This window comes from Anoplophora glabripennis, unplaced genomic scaffold (assembly GCF_000390285.2).
Source record: "Anoplophora glabripennis isolate ALB-LARVAE unplaced genomic scaffold, Agla_2.0 scaffold34, whole genome shotgun sequence".
Lineage (NCBI taxonomy): Eukaryota > Metazoa > Arthropoda > Insecta > Coleoptera > Cerambycidae > Anoplophora > Anoplophora glabripennis.
This window is the reverse complement of record NW_019426074.1, coordinates 275,854-302,398: the sequence shown is the minus strand read 5'-3', so window position 1 is coordinate 302,398 and position 26,545 is coordinate 275,854. Positions and strand designations below refer to the sequence as shown.

Genomic DNA, 26,545 nt, shown 5'->3' with positions numbered 1-26,545 from the left:
ATTAATAATTTCTGAAATGGGCCTGAAAAAGTTGTGTGAATATCAGCAAACTTTATAATTATCTAAGAAAAATCTATAAGCTGAACTACAAATATATGTAACTATAATATTTACTAACTTCAAAATTTCAAAAAACCCTAGTAATCTAGATACTTTACTCTAGATTTAGTTATTTAAAATTTATGATGAGCTTGAACATAACAGGGTGTTATTTAAGTACGTGGTCAAAGGGTGATTCTTTGAGTGATTTTAAGACGAAAAGTTTATATAAACATAGGCATAGACAACATAATAAAAAAATTTAACTATCAAACTATCAAAAACTGGGTGTACCTGTTATTTTTTTCCATATCAATAGTCTATAATAAATTGTTATAAAAACTAATGCTAGGTAAAAAGAATTTTTGTGTTTTACTAATTATAAAAATGTTTTTTTCGTTGTCATTGGACAAGCAAGTGATTTCTATTTTTTTTCTCCGAAAAGGAAGCAAGATACAAAAAAAAATTCAAGGGACAAAAAAGTTGTATTTTTAGTTGATTAATGCGAAAAAATTATAAAAGTTTCAAGAAGTCAGTGGCACACATTTTTTTTGTCAAAAATAGTGGTTAAGGTGCCCCCGGGACACCACTGAAGTTAATAATTTTAATCTAGTTGGGGCTAAATTAGCCTTTTTCTACCACAAATACCACTGCCAAATTTCAACAAAATCGGCTAAAGGGTTATTAAGTTTTTTACGAAAAAACGTTTTTTTTTTTTAAGTTTGACACCCCGTATCTTGAGAACGAACCGGGCCTATGTTTATATAAACTTTTCGATTTAGAATTACTCAAAGAAACATCACTTCAAGTTTGGTCGCGTACTTAAATAACACTCTGTATAAAAACTACAAATGCTACGAGATAATCTTGAAGTCAAAATATGATAATTGGTGAGTTGGTCTATCTAAAGCTACTTCACTTGCAATGGTGTCTGTTTTTGAAACACATCGCAAATACTCAAATACATTAAAAGGTTTTTGACGTAGATCAGTGAAATTTGGGTTGGTAAATTAACTAAATAAAAATAAAAATTCACTGAATTAAACCTACTAGTGACGGAAATCCGGACATTCTCTTCCCGAATTTTGTAATAAGTTCTAATTGACGTAGAAATTTTGAATTTACTGTGGTAATGGCAAGGGACCACCACCGAATTTTCCGGACTTTTAATGATCACTATTTAAAAACTGTATTTGTAACAGAAAATTCTTATAAATTTTTTCTTCTGTTTCTGAATTATTTTCGACAGATTCAGCTACGTGATTTTTAAACAAAAAACAAATAATACTTGAAAAAGATTGAACATATGTTTTTTTCTTTGAAATACAATTGTGAAACAAATAAATTTATCGAGTATTCAAAATACTAGTACGTTCTGGAGTTCTTAATGACGGAATCTGTCAGTATCTTTGTACTGATTGATGCGACTGTACATAAATGAAGTGAACCATGTAACTTGCAAATGAAGCAAATTTAGTCTCATACATGTTTGTCTCAATTGTAATATTTAAACCTCAATATTATCTGGTAGTGTCCCTGCTCCTTCTTTTAAATACACTCTGTATAACAAGGTATAATAGTTTTTATCTTGATAATTTCGAAAGCAAGTAAAGTAAATTAAAATAAACTGAATTTTTTATATAAACGTATGTCGAAACTTCAATTTGTACCATAAAAAATACGTTTGTTAATTAAATTCTGTTCTACCTGCTTTCGAAGTAGTTAAGTTAAAAACTATTATATCCTGACAGTAGTGGATAGCTCATTAAATAACAATGTTCTTTTCGATAACAACGAACTTCGTGGATTATTTTCATTCTCTTCGTTCACAAATGGCTTTATGATATTTGATTGTACAGTAAGCAAAAATTCCGTTTTTTCTGTGGATGAGTGATCCATTATCCCAGGTATTATCAATATGGTTTTAGTCTGGACAGGGTAGACATAGGGCGGAACATGCAAATGATGCTGTATGCTGACTGTTACTGTATTACAGGATCTGTTACGGTGTCAGGCCAGTAGTATTGCTGCCTTGGGTACCTCAAAAATACCAGAGCAAAAAATTAGTAAACAGGCCACATCGTTTCGACATTTTGTTTGTCACAATCTCCTCTGCTGTGCAGTGTGTCACGGTATGAATGAGTATAAAAGGTTTTCAGTTATTATAAGAAAGGTTCTATCTAATATTTTAACATTCACTTAAGAATGCTCACCATGAAAACCTTGGTAACCATACGAGCTACAATAATTCTGATTAAATTAAAAAACTAACTTTGACAGATCATTTAAATTTTTTCTTTTTTGAATAATTTGTAACTATAAACATTAAAAACTATAAATTTCCAGGTGTTACATAAATTAAAAATTTGCATCGAGTGGGGCAATTAGAAATTACAACACAGCAGCGGAGATGATAAACCTACCAATCGCAGAGACAAAACATAGTCGAAGAAATTCATTATTAAAAGCTTAATTAATTGGAAATTTCTCACCAAAGCGCTATGGCCTGTTTATGATCTGGAAATCCGCAAATGAGTTAAAACAATTTCTAGCATCTAGTACTAATGTACCCATGTATGTTCAAATTTACTATGAAGCTACATTCAAACCACCACTTTTCTCTTACCCGGTAGCCCATTTCTCCTTTTTGACCCTTGTCACCCTGTAATGATTAATTAATTCTGATAACGACATATTAAGGCATGGATTTACAATTACTCTGACGATCAATGCAGAGAGGGTGGTTCGGTTTGTGAGTTTTCAGTTTGAATTAACTTCTAAATTATTTCAATGCTAAACTCAAATTAATAATTTAAATTTTAAGTACTTAGATAGTTTGAAACATTCTCCCTATTCAATTTGCAAAACTACGTAAATTATGAGGTCATAAGATTCAAAGTTATTAGCAGAATTTTAACTGTACCAATTTTTTCCTGCTTGGTTTACAAAGCCTACATGCTTCCTTAACAGTTATTAATCACCGAACTGGTTGCCACTACGATGATTTGACATCGTGGTAACTAACAGAAATAATTTTTTCAAATATGAAAAAAAAATCGAAACAAACATTTTTTTTATTTACGTATTTGAAAAATTATGTAAGTAATAAAATATGATAATAAGTGAAATGTTACCAGTAGAAATTCGGCAACTCCACTGTCTTACGAATATTAAATTCAGCTTAGGTAGATTGTATAACATATTTCTACTATACATTTTACGAATTTTCATTTTAAAGGAAGTCAACTGAAAAATATATAAAACTTCAATATATTTTTTTAGAATAGGTATCTGTGAGGATATATAATTTCATTTCTTTTAGATAGAGTTAGTAATCTCTATTTTATCAATACTTTAAATAATTTACTAAAAGTACTTCTTATTGGAGAAATCAATTAGAAGTTAATACCTACTGCTAATAGAATAGTTCTAAAACTGTATCCGACCACCCATAGTGCTAAGACGAATCAAATACTAACAACTGACTTACACGTAAAAGGAATGCTTCGAATGTGAGACATGTGGGAAACATTGACTGCATGATTTTCATAGAGGTTTGTATTTCGAAGGGTCCCCAGCACCTCGTGGCAAAGGTATGTAGAACTAATGGAAAACCAGAGTTCTCTAACATGCGCAGTCAACGTAGGTATAGATACAGGAAAATTTAATTCTGAAGCAACGTGTGACTGTTCGTAATAATTACTATTAATGTGTATAAATTTCATTTGACTTAAAATGTGTTTAAAATTTCACATTATGTGTTGAATTTTCTTCTTTCTAATTTAATGTAATAGTTAATTAAATTTACAGTCAGATATATTTGATACGATTGAATCTATTAACTTGAAATGACTTTTTTATTTAAAACTTGTTCAAACTTTTGTCCAGTGTAGTTGAGTTTAAGAAAACTGAAAACAAAAAGTTACACAAAGCATCCTTCAAAATTATTCATTATTAATTACTTAATTCCGACCTCACTTTGAAAGAGTATCAGGAGTACCTTTACGTAAGATTTGTTCTGTATCTAGATCGTACCATATTAACATTTTAGATTTATTTTGATTCTTTAAAATACATACTATACATTCCTTCATTGCTTATACTGTTTTCTCTGGAACTGACTACAAATCTATAAACATAAAGGACATTTTTCATCCCGTTTAACATGTAGCTTTAAAATTTATAAATATGTAAGCTTAATTTACCGTACAAATAAAAATTACTCTATCTGATGTAGAGTCAGTTAATAAAAAGAGATGTATGTGACACATTCTATAAATCATTTTCAAAGACGCTTTTAAGCTTTCAATGTACTATATGTCATAATGTTAAATTAAACGTGAAATATAAATACACGGACATAAAACTCTTTTATATACTGAATAACATATTATTTTATCTAAAGTTGTCGTCTCATACTATTTTTCACGTTACATTACAAGTTAGACAACTATTAAAAAATATAGCTATATTTCTCTTTTTAATATTTTCAGATACAACGTTGGGTTTTGCTTTCTGAAAAGTTGGTCTCAATTACATTTGTCCAGATAGCTCATGTAATCGAACCTTTCCAGTGTTATCTGAAGGTATATGTTATTGCCAGATACTTGGGATTATGCTAAAACATTACTTGATTCCATGTCCAGCACCCCACACGTTCACTATATAACGTAGTCCAACAAAACTTTAGTTTTAATTGCATATTTTATCATAAGTTTTGTTGTTAGTATTTGATTTGGAACAGATTAATTAAATCCTCATAATTAATCTCAGATATAGATCTGTATAATTTGTATTGATCGATGTAATACCAATTAATATTAGATATAAGAGTAAGCGAGTAAATGGGATTAAGAATGAAAATTTTAAAATAATAATAATAATAATAATAAAAATAATAATACCGGAAAGCCGTTCTTGCCAGGTGTGCCTGGGGACCCCTAAAGGAAAAATAAAAAAGAAAAAAATCAGTGTGGTAAGTGAAATGTAGTCATGATGATTGCGGGAATCTTGAAATTTGTGTCAAATGTAGATATACACATTTTTCTATAAACAAATAAAAAATTGTTCTTCACCACGAAATATATTTAAAGTGCCACACCGATATTGTGACAACAAAAAAACAACAGTAACATTTTTCCCTAAAGCAATTCATAATGAATCTGTCGCTCAAAGAGATGCAAACGTGGCAAAGTGCAGTGTCTTCAATGCAGATTTGTAGATTGTGTGCATGAAGCAGATACAAAATTCTTCTCCACTGCGACCCACCATAGGTCTATTGTGAACTGCCTGAGGATTCTTCAACTTCTTTAAATCTACCAATTCGGCTTCACTGCTTTGACAGCGGCTTATTCACATAGGTACCAGCTAACCCTTTGTATGAGTTACTGCCTCCTGGTAAAACTTAAGTAGGCTTTCTTCTATGATGTCATCAAAAAAATCTTCTGAGTCTGCAATGCCCTGTTAGCAGTCTTACTGTTATCCTTATTGATTTATGACTTTGGTTCAGTAAGTTTGCCGGCATCTCTTTCGACGGTTGTTTCAGAAACTTTATAACTTACTTATGTCAAGGGCTTCATGTACTATTTTTTTGGGTATTATCTTCCATTCCATTTCTTGATGATTAACTTAATAACACAGGCAGCGATACCACGAGAGCATTCAGACCCGTGCACGACTATAGATGTGCCTGCTCTAGCTAACTTATCAGTCTTCTTTTTATTACGATTTCTTTCATGCTCCGGAACTCAGGTTAGGGTTACATCGTTCTGATTTCCAGCCTTTATAGATTAGTTCAATAGCAGCTTGAATCTGGTAAAAGGTTCTCTCTGCTAACTATATTGAATTCTTTATACCCACATATTCAATCTCCTACTTTTGTATTTCTAAGCCGTCAGATTAGATTGGATTTATCAATGGTTCTTCCTCCGAGTCCTACTTTTTCAGTATTACAATCTTAAGGTTCTTTTAAAAATTGTACTTCGGAGCTAAATGCTCATTAAGGACTATGACAGCTTTTGTTGTACCCCACTCTGCTTCTGCAATTATTGAGGGTGTTCTTGTTGCCAATAACATATTGACCTATCTTCTTCTTAATTAAAAATGGTGGTAGATTCAGCAAAAGCTGTGGTAGATGTAGTTCTTGTAGACGTTGTGACAAGTTAGCCTTTGAATACAAATTAAAGAGACTTTCTAGCTCTACTTGTAGGTCACTTTAAATCAGAGTCTACTATTATTTTACATAGTTCCTTGCACCCTCCAAGGGATATTCTCTCGTCGCAAATTTTGCCAGTGAAAGAGTTTCATTTGAGGTTTTGGTAGGAAATCACTCCTAGTTATTCTGCTTCTTTAGTATTCAGTAGAAACGATTGAGGTGATTTTATGAGAACACAGTGGTTGAGTACGCGTGCAAATGCACCAAAATCGATAAATTGACATTAAAATTCGAAATTGTTGCACCGCTTTTAATAGTTGTTTAATTTCGAAGAGGTTTCCTTAACGAATTTAAGGTAGATCATTGCTAACAAAGTTCTAGTGTTTCTCGAGTTCTGTTTAGTATCTGTTCGAGTTCTGTTCAAATGCCGTATCAGTGTTAGGAGTACCACCAACAGCCGTCCGTTTAAAGTTTTATATAAGAGATTAAATATCTATAGAATTATTTGGTTGGAAATGAGGAAAAGAAGCAAATTTACTTTTAATTTTGCAATTGAATACTCCCGAGGACAAAAATTGTTCTATTCTAATAATAAGATTCAACGACGATGTTACTTACTCTCTAAACTGGTGAAACTCCTTTTTAGCATAATTGGCGTTACAGATCTCCATGAAATAAAGTACGGGCTCTCCTCTATCCTTTCTTTTGTCTAACGACAACTCTCCATCTTTTTACCCCTAAGCTTCTTATGTCAGCGTCAATATTGTCCTCAAACTCCGGTAGTACATTTGACCTTTTATCTACTTCTCTATTTTCTTTCAAAAACAATTCTTATTTTATCCTATGCCCAATTCATAAGGTTAAAAAAATCTTTCTCACGTTTGAGGAATCAAACAGACCTTAGGAACTGTTTAAGGAAACAATGTTACACTAACTTTGTTTTGTCGTGTTATATCATATTCCTATTAACTTACATCTACAATAAATTGAAAAACAGATATTTAGGATGTATGCTTTATCCAATGATATATGAAATATTTCGTAAAACTTTTACAACCATTTTTTCTTCTGTATGCAATGTAATTCTATGAACATAATAAATTAAATTAATGTTTCATAGAATAACTTTCTGTTAAATAAAAACTAAATAAAACTTCTGAGAAATATAGAGCTTACTTAAATGAGCACAAATTTCATTATTCCCTTACAAAATAAAGTAAATAAAAATAATTATCTAAGTTGTATATAAATATTTTATGTTTAATTTCTCATTTCAGGCAGAAAATTAAAAAGAATAAATTGTACTTCTCATTTAATTACAGTACTAAATATTAGGTATATAACTGTAAGTTTAATAAAGAGAAATTTCTAAAAGGATTTTCAGCCAGTTCTCGACAGTTCCTTCACTTATTTCATAAGTCAAACAAAATAAGCCCTTTTAAAAAATCGTTCCCTTCAATTACTTTACGACGCACTTACCGCGGGGCCTGGTTCTCCTACTTCTCCTTTTTTTCCTTTCCGTCCGCGCTTTCCTGGCGGGCCAGCTGGTCCTGGTGGTCCTGGAGGCCCTGAAATTAAATTCGTTTTATTGAATTAACTCTAGGAGACGTGATGAAGTATGAACTACTTAGATCTAGTGTATGCTTGACGTTAAATATATGTTCTCATTTTTTACTTCTGCAGCTTCTATGATGCTGTAATTATTGTAACAGCAATTTTGCGACAAACTATAAGGAGTGATAAACAAAAAAACATTTTTTAAATTTTTTCCGTAAAAGTTAAATATAATTCAGTTTTTAACCAGTTATGTACACAAGAGCAGTTGAAGTACAGACTTAGTTACCTAGAAGCAAAGTTTGAACATCTAATCAGAGATCTAGGAATTAGAAAAAAGAACCACAATATTCGAAACTTCAACATTCCATTGCCAAAGTATCGAGGTGGCTCTAGGAATAGTTTTAGAAAAAAAAATATATAACTTTGGCTGATTTGTTTATTTTAACGAAAAAGATCGTTTACTAAATTTTGTTCCAATATAACTATTATATACAAATTAGGTGGCAGGTTATCTTTATTTTGTTATTTTGTACATAAAAAGTTTCTATCAATGCGGTTCACTACAATAAGACCCCTCTAATATTTTTTTTAGGACTTACATTATTTACAGTTAGAATATTCTTTATACAAAACGGCCTTCTAGATGAACTTACTAAATCAATTACGATGATCCAGTCGGTAATCCATGGGTGTGTCTTTTTAGACGCGATTTTTGAGAAAATTGCTTTAAGGATTTTATATTTAAAAATCTGACTATGTAGCTTTATCTACCGTCACTTTTAATCTCTGCCTCTCAAATGTGATCAATTTGTAAAGCAAAATATTTGTTTGCATAGGTATAAAGTTTTAAGTTACTGTTTCATTTTGAAAATCTAGGAAAACTGTAAATTCCGAGAGTTGAAAAATCAGCCAATTATTGACCTGCTGATTGTAATCGGTAAATTTCACAGTTTTATTTAAGATCTAGAATTAGTTTCAAGCTTATAAACAGACTCTCTTATTGACCATTTCTAATCAGCGGTGTCAGTAACTGGTTATTTTAAAACTGAAAAAGAAACTAAACTTGAAACTTTGAACCACTACAAAAAATATTTTTTTATATAATTTGATATAATTTATCATTAAAATTAAGTAATGAATCCGGGAGGCGTTGGAAACGGAATTTTCACAAAACTAAGTAGAAATTTCTACATGTTAGATACTTAGATAGATAGATAGATATTTATTAGTGTTAGTACACAAAAAGTGTTTACACACGTCAAAAAAAAATAATTATAGTAGTTATATAAAATCATTATAAAAAAATAATAATAAAATATACACAGTACATACACGCGTATAACAGTGTTGAGACGTAACTAGTTCATAATTTAAAGAACAAAGAAAATTGTAATAAAACAATACAAGTACAATCAATTTGTTGTTGTCAAATGTTAAAAAAAATAAATTAATTAAAAATAAAATGTTTGTAAGAGGACAACAAAACTAACAAACAGTAAATGATACATGTTAAAATAAGATTATGAGTAATGTAATAAGAAAAAAACTGAAACAATGCAACTGAAGTGTGCGAAGCCTACGTCTAAGTTAGTCATATTAGGGTGAGATCACTTTTTAAAAATTCTTGCGTAGTATAAAATGCGTTGGTTAANAAAGAACAAAGAAAATTGTAATAAAACAATACAAGTACAATCAATTTGTTGTTGTCAAATGTTAAAAAAAATAAATTAATTAAAAATAAAATGTTTGTAAGAGGACAACAAAACTAGCAAACAGTAAATGATACATGTTAAAATAAGATTATGAGTAATGTAATAAGAAAAAAACTGAAACAATGCAACTGAAGTGTGCGAAACCTACGTCTAAGTTAGTCATATTAGGGTGAGATCACTTTTTAAAAATTCTCGCGTAGTATAAAATGCGTTGGTTAATAGAAAGTGTTTTATTTTTCTTTTAAATAAAGTAGGGTTGAGATGACGTACTGGAGCTGGTAATGCATTAAAAAACTGGATGCCCAGATATGATGTGCCATTACGTGTTTTACTTAAGCGATGAAAGTTTAAGTTTATGTCATTTTTGTTTCTAGTATTATGAGAATGGATTTGGCTACGGACAGTAAACGACTCTTCATTTTCTTTTACGTACAAAAGCCACTGGAGTATGCAAGTACATGGTAATGTTAAAATACCAAGTTTCTTCTTCAACTGTGCTCTGCAGTCATCTCTGAATTTTAAACCCGAGATTATGCGAATGGCTTTTCTTTGAGTAGCAAAAACGGTATCAGCTGAAGGTGAATAACCCCAAATCAGGATTGCATAGGATATTTGGGAGTGAATAAGGCTATGATAAGCAGTAATTAACGTTTTTTAAGTTGCGGGTTAAATAGATACCCTTGGAGATCTTATTGCAGAGGTAGTGGGCGTGCTTGTCCCCTTGCAATTTCGGATCCAAATATATTCCCAGAAATGTTACTGCATCAGGATTGTTTACATCGTCTATTTCACGCAAGCTGCACATCAATTTTTCGGTTTTAGATGCGTTTAGGCATAAGTTATTTGAAGTGAACCAATGTAATGCGTCATTCTCGATTATTGGAATGTCCACCGTCAGATCATCCAAAACATTATTGGCTATGGATAAGTTAGTGTCATCAATGAAAAGAATCGCGAACACGTCGTTTCTCACAGAAGTTGGGAAATCATTTATATACAGTAGGAATAGTAGTGGCCCCAGAACAGAACTTTGAGGTACCCCGTAATTCAAATTGAATGTTTTTGATTTGTAGTTGTTATGAACCAAGTATTGTTGTCTATGACAGAAATACGACTGAATAAGTGCTTTCGCGAGTACAGCCATAAAATTGCAATTTGTCAATAAGTATATTGTGACAGATTCAATCGAAGGCCTTGGTGAAGTCAACAAACATCGAACACACATACTTACCCTCATCAAACCCACTGTTTATAAATGAAGTCAACTTACCTATTGCAAGTGTAGTTGACATATTACTTCTGAAACCGAACTGATTGGGACTGAAGAGATTACTATTTTCTAGATATTAGGATTAGTCCTTAAGAGCCATCGTATAATGTATATGCAATGAAAGAAACCCCCAAATTGGTTTTTCAGTTCCGACCAGATATGTTTAATACAAATACAAAAAACTGTTCGTTTTCAAGACATGTAAAGAGACTACATTGAAGACATGCTTCCCCCTACAGACTTCGAAATTTTCATACAATGGTCTTTTATCGCCCAATTTTCTCGTACATTCTTTTAAACAATGGTGGAAAACAACTATTATTTCCCATCAGTACGCCATAAGTCAGAGGACTGACGAATGATCTAGGTATTTGGATGTCCGTCCTCTTACATTCCTTGAGTGTGGGTGAGATATACCCAACAACAATGATTCCCAAAGTAGTCTATATCGACCTTCAGGAGTCGACTCCGAATTGCAAGAGGTCCATGTCAGCGAAAACAAAAATTGGGGATATACGAGTTATAAATGGCAGGTTTAAGCAGGTCGTGACCGAAAGTTTGGCTTTCCATAATTCACATAACATAGATAGTACCTATGTACTTTCTTGTAATAGACATAATTATAAATTACATATGAAGTAAAATTTTTTAAAATATAAGTATTTATGAAATATGATGAAAATTTGGAACTAGATTTGGGGAATTTTATGACTCCATTCTTTAATCATGGAAAAATAGATATAGAACTGTTCAAGAATTATTTTATTTACTACACACAATTACATATTAATCAAGTATATTTCATAAAATTATGCAAATAGGATATTAGCTTTGTGATCACAACACTTGTAACTTGTAAAAATTTACACATTTTATACTAGCATCAATATGCTGCGTACATACTGAAGTAGTAACGCTTGTCCAGACTTGTACCAGAGCACTGCAAGGACGCGCAGACTTGTACCAATTGTACTTGTACGGACTTGTTTAATTCGTCAATTATACCTATCAAAGTAAGTAGCATTGTGTTAGCTGTCAAAAACGCATTTGAAATTCTACAAAGTAGGTATATTTTAAGTGCTGTCGCTACTTGATACCTAGTGGCACAATAGTATATTATGTTACTAGGAGTAGAAGGCGATCATTATGTGTTGAGCCCAAAAGTTTGCTCGCCGAGGCGTTAGCCGAGGCTGAGCAAATTGGGCAAAACACATAATGAGCCTTCCACTCCGAGTGACATATACTATTTTTTCTTCAAGCGTGAATATAAAAAATTACTAATTTTGAAAATTTATAGCGGATAACGCGATGTTCAATCTCAGCACAAAATAAAATCAGTAGGTAGGTAATACTATTTATTTTATACATTTTATACATTTTATTGATTAATTAAACATGACAGTTTTAACCACTTTATTCATGAATAAAAAAACAAATGTAACAATTATTTTTCTTTAATTTGAATTAAACGAATAAACATCTAAATTACCTACATGTCTATCATCAAACTTTATTTATTAACATGAATATTAAATGTGCAATTTTGTATGGTACAGTTGTTGATATTTAAAGCGCTGCTGGCTGTCTTTTTTTCAAAGTTTACAGTTCTGTCGTTGAATACGTTACTTGTAATAAGGTTCTCAGTTTCAGTGTTAACAATTGTACCATTATTAACAGAAAAGTCTTCGATTAAATTATTTTCAGGATCAATATTTACAGTTTCGCTTGATGTACTTGGTTCATTATACTCTAATGGGTTTAATATTTTCATCGCTATCTGTTTCTTATTGTTTACAGAATCTTCAATGTATCCTTCAGCGACGCTGGTAGATTTCCATCCACCATGTCGCTTTAGGGTTGTAATGTCTCCACCATTATCAACTAAGATAGTTGCCGAGGTTCTTCTAAGGCAATGCCCCGTATATTCATGTGGATTTGGCAACCTTAAAAATGATGCAACATCTTTTGGCACTTTTGAAATTTTATGTATGCCCATTACAACACGATGACAATGGCCATTTTGATATTTAATAAAAAATCTATCAAAAGTTATGTCTTTTGGCCGAAGAGTAGCATATTTTCTGTATAAATTTAAATAAAACTCTCCAATTATGGTAAATGAACGATGTTTTTTAGTTTTTGTATTGGGAATATTTACTAATATTATATTTCCCAAATCTTTTACATCATTAACTTTTACTTGAATGAGTTCATCGCATCTACAAGCTCCTGTGACTCCAAATATTAGTGCAACCTAAAAAATATAGAATTATTAATTTTGTAACAATAAAAAAAGTTGGAAAATGCAAGGAAATTCTAAAACATGACGTAATTTTAAGACATCTATATTTATGAGTTTTTACAACATTCTTCCAATGAGCTATCTTTATTTCCGAAAATTGTTTATTATTCTCGTAATGGATACTATAAAATAACTTGAAGTTTACAAATTATAACAAAATTTTGTATTACAAATATAAAAAGGTTAAATATATATCTACCTATAATTTAAAAAGTACATACCTTGGTTGCTAAATATTTATCATCAGGTGCTTTATTCAGGAATTCGTCAAATTCTTTTTTAGACAAAACTTTCGACTTTTTTGGTTTATAATTTTCACCTTGTCGTTTCAAAAATGTAATTAATTTTGAATATTTCTCAATATTTACATTGTGTTCTATGTTTAATTTAGATTTTACCATTGAATATTGCGCCCATAAAGTTGAACTTTTCAGTGTTCTGGATAATCTTGTAAAATATGCTATCATCACATTTTCTGAATAAATATGTGCATTATTTTCTTTTGCCCAATTTATGAATTTATCATAAGCATTTTCATAAATTTTTCTCGACTTTGTTGGTATAAGTGTTGCCACTGATGTATTTGCAATTTCCAGTAATTCTGGTGGTGTGCACTGCATTTCTTCAGACATTTTAAAAACGACCCGACGCGACATCAAATTTCAACTGACACTTAATGAAACGTCAAAGTTTCTTGAATCTTTAATTCGTTGCTAGGATACTTACCTAGACATTGTTACATTTTTTTACTAGTTAAAAAATGAAAAATATTTGTACTAGTTAAACAATAGGCTGCTTCTAAAGGAGGTGTTGCACTATATAATATAAGTATTATTATACGCTTGAAGAAAAAGCATTGTTCTAAATACTTACAGAGTACTTACAGAGTTACCTACTAATTTTTAAGTACTATGAAAGCATGACTAGTGTCGACTAGGGGAAATATGTACATGAAACTTAAAAATTCATTGAAATAAAGAGGTTATAGAGAAAATGAACTTCCTTACACATTACCCTCATAAGGGTAATTAAATTTAATGTTGATCGGTGCGTATCATTTTTAAAAGAGTCTGTACCAAAAATTATAACACAACAATATATTGACTGTTTTTTTTTAAATAAAATCTGGTTTATATTTTAAATAGACGTAGCGCCTTAAATATGCATTCCCAGACATATTGATTTGATTTTGTTTTCTATTTTGACGAACTTCATGTGGTTTTATAAAACCTGCTCAGGGGACGCCACGTATTTACATTATGTATTTAAATAAGAAGAAAACATTGTCTGTAATCCTCTACTCTTGCATTGTGAAATATTAAAAAGCAATGTGGGCTGACGACCTCTGAAATACTTATATATTTTTTAATATAGACCCCATAAAATATATTTATTTCCCTCAACAACTCCAACACAAAAAGTTGTATCTGGATAATTCCTGCATGCTCTATAACTGCCTCAGGGTGATTCCGGCAACCCTCGTTTTGAAGGGAGAGCTGCTAAAGGCCCTCTAATTTTGCAAGGAATTTCCATAAACTGATTATTGCGCAATTTTGTGTTTTGTATATAAACCGTCATCACTTTACCAAGATATGTCCATTCATAAATAAAATGGCTATTTCTTGTAGTTTAAGCGAGTTCTGGGTATGAAGGGAAGTAGAACGGATTAACGCTTAATAAATTTTGATGTACAGGAATCGTGTTTATTGTTTCCTAACCCGTAGTTAGAGACGCAAGAACGCGTACCACCAATTTGGACCATTTATACTTACAAATGTATCATAAAAGTAAGAGCTCCAGTAAAAGCTTCAGTTAAAATATTTTTCTGCAACAATATCAGGAAATTATGATTTTTAGATTATAGGGAGTTTTTAGAGACATCACTTTTGTTTCGTTTTTATTCCCAGTATTGTTCAAATTGAATACATATTAATATCAGCACCTTGGGCTACGTATACAGTTCATGATGAAACGAACAAATTCATTTAAAATTCAGGTAATTATTTTGTGGAAAAACGCTCGGACACGTCGATTAGTATTTTTAGTTGCGGATTTTTTGACAAGAAAATAGTATACAGAGTGTCTCAAGGAGAACATATGCAATCATCATTGATTTTTTTTAACCTGTATATTATGCCATTTTTGAATTGTACACTTTTTGTACAAACCATATCTCTAAAATCAGCGGTTTTCGTAATAATGACGTTTGAACTGTGATAAATGGAAAGAAAATAATATTTAACCATAAAACATTATTTAAATAACAATTGCTTTATAATAAATGTTCAGTGTTTTGTTCGTTTACTTCAATACATTTTTGTAGTCGAAGGATTGTTTCCCCTTGAATGTTTTCAATTAGGTACCTCTGCTGGAATAAGTCTTATTTGATGGCGTATTCTCTGTTTTAGGTCATCAAGATAATTTGGTCTATTCACAAAAACTTTAGATTTCAAATAACCCCATAACAAGAAATCTAAAGGGGATAATTCCGGTGACCTTGGTGGTTACTCAATAGGACCTTTGCGTCTAATCCATTTACTAGGGAAAGTTAAGTCAAGAAATTGTCGAACAGCAATTGCAAAATGGGGAGGTGCCCCATCGTGTTGGAACCATATATCCATTATGAGGAAATCTGGATCTTATGGATTAGGAAACTCATAAGCTAAAGCGGGGATGAGTTCAAACTGATGAAAGTCTAAGTAGCGTTCTCAATTTAAATTTTCTTCAAAAAAATAAGGTCCAAGAATTCGATTTTCGATAATACCTGCCCAATCATTTATTTTTTGACGATGCTGTGTGTGACAAACTTGTGTCTTACAAGGATTTTCAGTTGCCCAGTACCTGCAGTTTTTTACGTGTTTATTTAAAACAAAAGCCTCATCAGAAAAAATAATCTTTCGGGTGGAATCTAAGTTTTGATTATTTATCTGAATTATCTGCTCACAAAACTGCGTTCTTCGGTCAAAATCGTCTTCTAATAGCTCATGTATCAATTGAACCTTATAAGGATAATATTTATTTTTTCGGAGTATTTGTGACACAGACCCCGATGACAATTCCTGGAAAATGTCCTAACGGCTACATGAGGATTATTTACAGTTTTTAATAAAACGTCTAGTTTAGAATCTTCTGATATTTCCACTGGTCTTCCTTTAGATAAAACTCTAACGTGGCCGTGATCAGCAAATTTCAATTCAATTTTGCTGATCTTAAGATTAGAATAATTTGTTGTAATATGTCTCAGTAATAAGCTACCAGTGAGGGAGATATGGATAGGTGGTTCAATAAAGTCGATAAATAAAGTAGTATGATCTTGTAAAAAATGAGAACTGGTACCATTTATGAATTAATTAAATAAACAACTATTTAATTTATTTATTTGATAACAACTACCAAGCCCAGTTACTTTTCAGGTACAACACAGATTAGAAAAGCTAAATTTAATATAACGAAAACAGATCAAATAATACATTATTAAACAATGAAATGGAAATGGGATGTTTTTTGTAATCTATTTACATTAAACAGTAAATTGTTGATATAAAACATGTTGTAAACGATTTTTAACAAAATTGTTTTAGTTGCTGCAAAAAAATGTTAGGCGATATAATATCAAGAGTCTATCGCTTACAAATAACTGGCCAATATATTTTCGCAATAAAAAGATTTATCGGAAGGCTAATAATTAATCATAAATTGTGTCTCAGCCATTATTTACAGAGTACGTGCTGTATATATCTTCGCGGTCATTAGTGGTTCACGAAGGAAATCCCCAGGGAACTCATTTGTTAGGAGCTCGGAGACCTAATTCGAAGGCGAACTTTTTGCCATCTTTATTTTTTTATGGAAATACAATTGTCTGGCTGAATTTCTATGAGCGTCAGCAAACGTAGGACCAAAGGAAATAGAAATTTACCATGAAATATCGTCAAACATATTAGATATACATATAATTAAAAAGAGTTTTAAGAAAATCCATATTTATTTTGTGAGAATACCTACCTTTCTCTATAATTTTTGTAATTTTTACTTTTAATTGTTTTTGGAGCTATGATTTTTTAAATAAACACTTTCAATTTTTTCATCTAAAATCGATAGAACTTGATATCCATATGTAAGATGTACTAGATATCGTTTAGGAATTACACAGTCATTTTCTCAAATTCCTTTTTTAATTAATGAAAATCTCACTCTCAAAAAATATCCTTATAATTGAAGGCAATGTTATAAAAACCTTAATTGGTAACAATAATTATAACAAATTCTTAAATTTAACACCACTTCCTACTTAGCAATCCCGTTAATATGAATAAATTAATTTCATGCATTTCAAATATAACCTATGGTTTTAACAATATAGCGCACTCACTGTGCCACCATGAAGCACACATTGGAGAGTGTATTTCTGACATCTTTCACAACGGAGGATCAACAGATGTTGTGGTCATTCCGGTTAGTAAACTTAACGTCCTTTAATTTTTTTCTTGTGATGATATCTAACAGAAACTTATAAGCATTTTTTGGATGACGTAAAACATTTAAAAAATACAATTGGAGCTGGGATAAAGCAAATTTCTCCCACAACGAATGGAAATATACAAAATGTGTGTGTCCACCGTTTGGAGTAATACCAAGCAATAAACGATGATTTATTTAAACATTTGTTGTAACTGTTGTTGTCATTTAATGCTGTCAAATGTTTAACGTTATTTTTGTGGTACACTGATTATCCCTTCTGTTAACCTTTCTCTCATTAACCGTAGCTAATGTAGCCTCGACATCGGAAAAATTGGATTACTGCATAATTTTCCAATACGCATCGGACTCGTCGTGAACTAGACATTGATTGGAGTCTTCTGCTGGTCGACTTCCTTCCATTGAGGTTTCCTCTAGATCAGTCTAGGAACTGGAACCTGATGTTCTCAAGAAGAGGATATACCCTTTTTGTTGCCTATACTTTGGTACTTTGCATTGAGTCTTTTAACTGAGCCTATTTTCATTGGTCTGTTTTTCGCTTGGTCTTTGTGCTTTGACATTTTCGTCTCTTTTTTGTCTCTGTTTTCTGATTTGGATAAAGAACACATTGTTTTGGTCTAAAGAACAACTGTCTATCGACCACGAGACCGTAATTAATCGTGGGCGATATGGACGCTGATGATCTTAATCTGAGTAGGAGCTTGCAACAAATTTGTTATTGATTGAGAATGTATGGTTTTAGAATAGTCTATCTTTCTAGGTTCCTATTTTGTAGATTATCAAAAAATATGTATAGAAAATAATATAGATAACGTATATTAATATTTATCAATTTTGCTCCAAATTTATAAACAAGTACCTACTAAAAAATAAAAATAATAATAATTTGTTTGAATTTAACTTCTGTTACTAAGCAGTCGTCTGGTACTGTCTACTGTCAAATGAATAATTTGTGATTTATGTTGTCTTTAACAAGAGACTATGTTCTTTGTGTCTCTTAAAAATAAGAGTGCCCTGTATTTTTTCCATAACGTAAGTTTTAACATAGAAAGAAAATCTTTATTCACTCTTTACTCTGAACACGAGTTTATTAAATTAACGTGATGGATATTCCAGGGACAACAATTTTTTAATAAACGTGCTGCGCTGGATATATTACCGAAAGTGTAATGTTTGCTTTGCAGTTGTTGAGAAAATTGAAATGAAAAGCAATATCCATAAAGAAACATAAATAGTAAATTATCCAATTCCGGTTACTCTACCTAATGAGAAATGTAGGAAGAAAATAATAAATAAAAACATTTTGTTTGTATTTCGTATAAGCCCTAATGTTTGTTTACGTTACCAGAACCTAGAATAAGATTTTTTTTTATATAAGTCTACCCTTTGTAAAATATATGTTATGTTTAAGCGTGCCGTTTTCATTTATGTCTTTATAAAAAGGACCCCGCACTTTTCTTATGGGAAGTGGCTTTCGGCCAATTTTTTTTAAACTTCGCAGGTTGATAGTTCTTAACATGTAGATCAAAAGTCTCAAGGGGCACAAAGCCCTAAATCCACCCCTTCCCCCCAAAAACTACCACCAAGTAGCGGGGGGATTTAACTGATTTCTGCATGTAAAACAATTTATTTTTTTATTCAACTCAACAACGACCCCAAACAACCACATTTTTGACTATCAAACTACAAAATATATATATTTTAATTTTTGTTTTAGATAATGAGTTACAAGGCAGAACAAGAACGACTCCGTCGTCTTTGGAATCTATGGGTCTAAATCATCTTCAAGCTTGGTGTACAACATGTTCAAGTATTGCCAAAAATCAATAAACATTAATTTTTGACTTTATTGTAACATGTTTATATAAAAAAAATAATTTTTCGTTTCGTAATTTTTTTTTGCATCCGCATTTTGAAAATTATGCTTTTTTTGTACTGTTTTTTTGTTACAATATAATTTATGTATTTGTACATAGGCCTTGATCATAATGTTGACAGAAAATTTTATTTAGAAAGATGATATAAATAAATAATATATAAAGTACAACCTTTTCCTTACATCACCTATTCTATTAAAATTTATCTGAAAATTTTAAAACCATTTAGATTTTAGAAAATTTAATTTGTTGCGTTTCTTGCCGCTTCACTGATTACACCGGAGAATAATTTCATGTCTACTTACGTATTGCAATCTATTTTAATTAAAACTCTATTTACTTACAAGAATGAACTCCTAGTTTGAAAATTATGGTACAGCTTCTGATAAAGGTGAATGTTTGAGTACGAATAAGATTTCTGCTGTCGTTCTTTAACCCCAACAAACAATTTAATATCTGCATCTAAATTCCATGAAATACTTCGGTCTCGTAAAACTGTTTATTAATTTTATTAGAATTTATTTTTCGCTTCGTAAAAAATTGTTTATTTTAAATACGATTTTTATTACCTAAATTGTGGACATATATTTTTGTACATGGTGTTTGTATAATATGGTGCTAAACTGAAACACGGGATATGGATTTCAAGTAAAAAAAATACTGATCAGTTTGTACTAAAAATTATATCGTACAAATTTACGAATATTATAGAAAATGTTCAATACCATCCAGTGTATTAGTTTTAGAATGTAATTTCTATAAATACAGTTTAAATCATGTGGGTGACTAATTTCAGAATACTTTTATACTATTATTTGCAGAATAATGTTCTTATAATTTTAAACTCCACATAATATACTCATTTTCACAAAATGAACCAACAATTTCTGCAACTTTTGACTGAGTAAATTAGTGACAAAATTTACCGCTGGGACACATTACCTTGTCTGGATTTTTTTTGTATTCAAACCCACAATAACCCCTTAAGCTCATTACATTAAGTACCGCATTTTCATTTTAATTGGCCATTTTACAACAGACTCTTTGTTCGTGAACATTCTAGTTATGCCGTAGATTAACTCATTATTCCTGGACGTGTTCCATTCAAACGTTTTTAGCTTTCTGGAGAGCAGCAATTATCAGAGGTAGGTACTCATATATGTCGACATTACGTTAATAGATCGGAAAGTTTTTTAAGTTCTGTTCATTGAGAAGGAAGGAGCAAATTCACATTTGCAACATATATTGACGAATATTTTGTTGAAATTTTACAAATGAATTTTTTTAATACATATACGGGGTGAATTTATACAAGGCGACGAAAATTAACGATATGTCAAAATCCAATGTTAAACAAAAAAGAAGAAATGATTTTTTTTCCTATTGGACTTCGTTCTTCAGACATCAAACTTGACAGGTTTCAAAAATAGAATTAAAATACACAAAAGATAAACTAAAAATTTTACAAAAGGTGTTTAAGAAAATTATTTAATCAACGTAAGGATTATATTAAGGTGGGACGTTTTCATGCGTAATTTTCAGTAAATTCATGGCAGTATTTTCACTACTTTGAAGGGGGACTGGATCTACAATAAAGGACTAAATTGATACATGTACCTAAATAAAGACCTATTGGTTCTTGTATATACCCTTCTCATGTTCCTAAAAGCAGACTACTTAATATTTTTATACCAGTCGGGTTTTACGGAGATCAGAACCTAGTACATAGTTTACATTTAATGGCCCAGTTCGCGCCTTTGTTTTATCCCCGGGTTTATTAAAGTTTTGTTAGGTATAAAGTTTTAGTGTACAGTCAAAATTTTATTGTGTTGGGTGAAAGCTTTAAGCAGAAATTTATAGGCTGCTGCTTGTAGTAACGTAGTAAAACTAGAGGGAATGTAAATATCCCAATTTTGTGATATCGTATTATACTGGGTGTCCCAGACCACCCGTCCACTCCTTCTAAAATAAAAAGTATTTACGTGGTTATGTGAAAATTGGTTCAGATGAAAGTTACTGGCCTCCAAGAGGCACATATTGTCGTGACCTTGTCTATGACCTTGAAGATCATTTTCAAGGTCATTTCAAAATCAACTACGGTAAACGTAATTTAAGTAAGTCTTTAGATTATTTTAAAGAATCAAATTTCACAACGCCAAGTTTTGATAAAATAAACAAGGACAATAGAAAAAAATATTATTTCCGAAAAAGCTTATTATATTTTTTTATTTTTGAATACATTATAACGGCAAACGATTCCAATTATAAGAGATAGGACAAAATACAGAATAATAATTATACACCAGATGCATCTCTGAACGGTCACTTGATTGCGGCCTAACAGGTAAAGAGTGCCATTTCATCGGTTGTCTCACCTACGGCATACTGATGAGAACTAATAAGTAAGAAACAGGTCTGGTCCGAAACAGGTCTGGTGGGTTCGACCAAAGAATGATCTTAGCAGTTTACTAGATATTGCTAGTATAATTCAATGCTAGTCATTTGGAAATTAATATGTCTAAAGTAGACATACCTTACACCCTAAAATACTAAACTTCATATTACAAATACTAGTTTTAAACATATAAAGAATGATTGAAATTATCTGTAATTTAATTTAGAACATAGTATAAGTTGGAGAATGTTACACTACATTGTTACGTGGAGTAAATAATTACATACTTACAGCGGTGTCCCATAAGCACATGATCAAAAAGTTACTGCGACAATTAATTTTCTTTTTATTGATGCATCAGTCCTTTTTCGAGATGTTCGTGCTATTGGTAAAATCTTGTAGCATTCATAGCTTTTACACAAAAAAATGTTTTGTGTTTCATTGCGACTTGATAATTTTAGACGTATCGCAGCAAATCTGCCCTTTTACAAGAACCGGTTTTCTCTAATAATAAATATGCCAAGAAATGGTAAAATGGTCAAAATTTTAAAGCCTGTCGCGACGCGACGGATTGAATGTCATTTTATTTCATTAGATTTATTTTTTGCTAACAAGCAAAAAATGTAAAGACGTAGTTAGGAAAGACATAATTCTCTTTATTGAAGCTGGATGATAGTTACATAGACACGATAGATGATGATGGAATTACAAGACATGTTCGATTTACATTATTTTCTTGGATGCATGCTGGATTCTTCGATTGAAATTGAATTGAGCCCTCCTCAACATTTCTGAATCAATCCGTATTATGTCCGCCTCGTCAAAAGTTTGACAATTCATTTATTATAAAATAATATTATCGTTTACTACGATAGCAATGATTGTAGTGAGTAGTTGTTGTACTTGAGTAGTAGGTAGTGATAATGACTGTGTAAAATTGAAAAAAAAATTTTGCGTAAAAACTATGAATGCTACAAGATTTTACAAGAGCACGAAAATCTCGAAAAAAGACTGATGTATCAATAAAAAAATAATTTGATTCCAGTCCAGCAACCAAATAAAAGTACTGGTAATTCTTGTACCAAGTCACTGAATAATTTACCACTTGCCCAAGGCGGATGAACGCGGTTGCTTCATCAAAACATGTCCACAGTAAGTTTCACTAAAATTCATCGTAATATTTTCCAGATATTACAAAAAACATAATTTTTTTCAAGAACTTTTGACAGTCAATAGCAGACGAACCAGACATCTTTTCTTAATGGAAGTTAGGTCAGACCGTCTTCTTTTGAGCCAAAGAATATACATTTTTGTGCTTATGGGACACCCTGTATAATAATGTATAATGTGTGGAAATCAAAGATGGAATATTGAATGTTATGCGGCAAAGTAGAACAATATACGTGTCCATCAGTTTATATAAGAATCATGTTTAATCTACTTAATAACGTATCAGATTGTGGAGTCCTCTGATATGATTAATATTGTCAAATCTAAAGGAGAGTTCCCTCTGAAGTTTTTTCAAATGCAAGAAATGAGAGAGACATAATATTGGGTTCCAGATGATGGATACATATTTAAGTTTTAATAAGACAAACGCATTCCACCATAAAAAGACCATTGAAACTTCTTTAAGATGTTTTCTCTTAATGAAACAGAGATATTTATTGGCATTAAGTCCATTTGAGATAATACAAATTAATTTGATATTAAAAATTACAGATACACGTTTAAACTCAATGCAACGCGAAGCAATTTTTGTGCAGACTTCTTTAATCTATAATAAGAGTATTCCTTATTAAGTGCAAAAACAACAACAACAACAACAACAACAACAACAACAACAACAACAACAACAACAACAACAACAACAACAACAACAACAACAACAACAACAACAACACCAGCGGCAGGAACATCGACAGCACTAACATCTACATCTATTATACTTGTAAATAACAGGAATGTGTGTACCATAACAACATTTTGTTCAGATTATTATTTGGACACCATATAATATTTCAGTGGCAGTTTATTATTTAGGTACCATTCATTCACTCTTGACAGATATTTTTCAAGTAAACATATCATTAATGGACATATTAAACAGTAACCGTAAATTGTAATACAAATTTGATTCTACCTGCAAAATAATTCGAATAAACTGTATCCGGTTTTCACATATCAATGCAGAAATTTGAGGAATATAATTTTCAACTGTTAATATTGCACATTATAAATATTTTAGAGAGAGGAAAAATAATTCTAACACTGTAATTGTAATAAAAAAATTTGTTTGATCATAAGGCATTAGTTTATTTGGACACATTCTCTGTTAGATCTTTATAAAAACACCTTCGGTGAATATTCATTTAACTCAATTCATAGAACAAAATTTATAAATATAATTGGAATCAATTACATGTCAGTATTACACAATAGATTTAAAAGCAACGAAAAGAGTCCAGTTGAAAATTGTATACATATTGAACTGACTCCTGCACTATCTCCATCTCGCTCACTCTCTCCATAAACTGATGGATTGACTCAATCATCGTTCCCAGTTCTTCTACCGGTTATTGAATTCTAATGCACTCAGCATTTTGTAAACAATATTTAAACCCCGGAAACTTGGTGAATCGGGGACAGTCGATGGCCAATTCACCATTTTACCCTCCACCGAAAAAGTAACCCCTCAGAGGTGTCAGTATTTATTTTACTCAATAAAATGTTAAAAAATAATTGTTATCAGTATTTTGAAGCTCAACAGGACATAGCTGTTGGAAGTGCCGGTGTCTAGGAGGCGCCTTTTATAGTGTACCTACGTGAAACGTCTCGAGAGCAGTTGAATGTAAGTATAATGCTAAATAATAATAAGTTTTATAACTAAAAGCTTTTTCCAGGCTGGGTGAAAATATAATACCGTTTCTAGAATTTACTTATTTATCTTCAGTTGCTTTTAAGAAAAATATATTTCCCAAAATATAAGTAAATAAAAAATTTTCATAAACAAAAAGGTTAAATATTCATCGTCCAATTTTTCTCGAACATCGATATCGAAACATTTTAACTCTTGTCATAAGAAAATACAAAAAAAAAACACAGAAGGATCAAAATTAGATCACACTGTTTAGTACAGTTGTTTAGTTATAGTATTTATTTTCAAAAAAAAATATTTTACGATATTGCCCTTAGGAATGTATTTACAAAAGTTCTATGTAGTATAATCTCGTTCTAGTTTTGAAGAGCTGAGCTGAGCTGAGCTGAGTTTCCTAAATTTTTATTTCAGTAAACAAAAGCACCATTTCCCGCCCATTCCACATAGCATGAAATTCACTGCAGTGCTCACCCTTCCTTTCTGATATCCATTTTGTCAATATTCATACAAGCAGCGCTCTTGAACGAAGCAGCACTTCGTAATCGAGTAATAATGATGAGATGATACAATTGTCGAAGCAAGGGTGCATATAAAATGGTTTTCCCCATTCCGCTTGCAGCCAATACAAACTAAACACCACAAAGTACAAACGGCTGAAACAGCGCTCTGTTTACTAAAAACAACAAGGCGGTATTTGTACAAGCCCTCCTCACTTGAATAAACATGGAACAATTCTCAAAAACGTAGATAAAATAGTTACAGCACGTTCAACAATTAGTACAGTAAATATGGTAGGGTTGTCACATATTTTGAAAAAAGTAATTCTTTTGTTTTGTAAAAATATAATGACTTAACCAAAATATTCTTCCAGGTCAGTAATATTATTTAAAATATATTTTTCACTTTCGACAAAAAATATACATTATTCTGAGGCAAATCATCCCACAGACAGCTACTGCAAAGGTATGTACTACACATGACATTATGTAGGTGGTCAGTTTTGCATTTAAGTTTTGCGGAAATAGTCAAATTTGCTCGTCTTAGATTGAGTTTATAACACTCAACCGATTAATTAATAGTAATCATAGGTTCATTTGCCTTATTTATCTTTACTTTTTCATAAATAGTGTCTCTAAAACATAAATAATAATCATTTTATTTATCAGGCTTTGATTGCAATTTTTAAAATGCTTGTAATTTCTAAACAAAACCTAATCGGATCTATGTTCTAGAAGAAAAAGAAAAAAATGTGAAATTAACCCAGCTACCATCTCTCAAAGTTTGTCATAGAGCTTGTAGAACACCCTGTATTATAACTTACTTCCGTTACAATATCCATTTCCTTTTCAGTTTAACTTAACGAATTTTATTAATATCATCCTAATATTATTTCTATTCAAGGAATAAATTAAGACCTTTCGCTCTTTATTGTTATTTGGATTTTGTACACTGTTATGAAGGTACTTTTTCGAGAGAGTTTCTGAAAGCAAGAAAAACATTTTTTTAATTATTTTTGATAAATGTCTCGTTATTATGTTTTTTAACTTGTGGCTAATTGGTTAACCACTTTTATTTCTTAGAGGCATGCTTTCTTTTATTTTTGTGTAGAATACTTTTCTGCCTTTATACTGATTCAATCATAGGATTCAATCATTGTTATAAAACAGACCAGACAGACATCAGCTGATTGAACTGCCAGTTCTGCCCCAACAGACATACTACAGGCGTAGCAAATTTAATTTTATTATTAATTTAACTTGGTCTTGACCAAATCAAGCTTGTGTGATTATTGGGAGGAGTTTCCGATATTTTAGTCCCACTTGGAAAAAAGGTAAGTTTATTTTATTCCTTTTCTAAATCTAAAACAGTTTACCTCTTCTTGTCC

At 31.2% G+C, this 26,545-nt stretch overlaps 1 protein-coding gene across 7 annotated transcripts in view; it reads right to left on the bottom strand.

The window, feature by feature from the left end:
• Nucleotides 1–7,757, bottom strand: part of LOC108913799 (collagen alpha chain CG42342) — a 65,482-nt gene extending 57,725 nt beyond the window's left edge. For 6 of the 7 annotated variants that reach the window (XM_018719466.1, XM_018719435.1, XM_018719441.1 and 3 more), the window contains exons 1-3: nucleotides 7,673–7,693; nucleotides 4,944–4,979; nucleotides 2,666–2,701 (exon numbers count right to left, since the gene is read on the bottom strand). In XM_018719466.1, the coding sequence (XP_018574982.1) occupies nucleotides 2,666–2,677 (12 nt within the window). In that variant the 5' untranslated portion in view covers nucleotides 2,678–2,701; nucleotides 4,944–4,979; nucleotides 7,673–7,693. Of the gene's footprint in view, nucleotides 1–2,665; nucleotides 2,702–4,943; nucleotides 4,980–7,672 lie in introns of all 7 variants that reach the window. The other variant, XM_018719474.1, reaches the window with a different exon arrangement.
• Nucleotides 7,758–26,545: the final 18,788 nt, after the last annotated feature.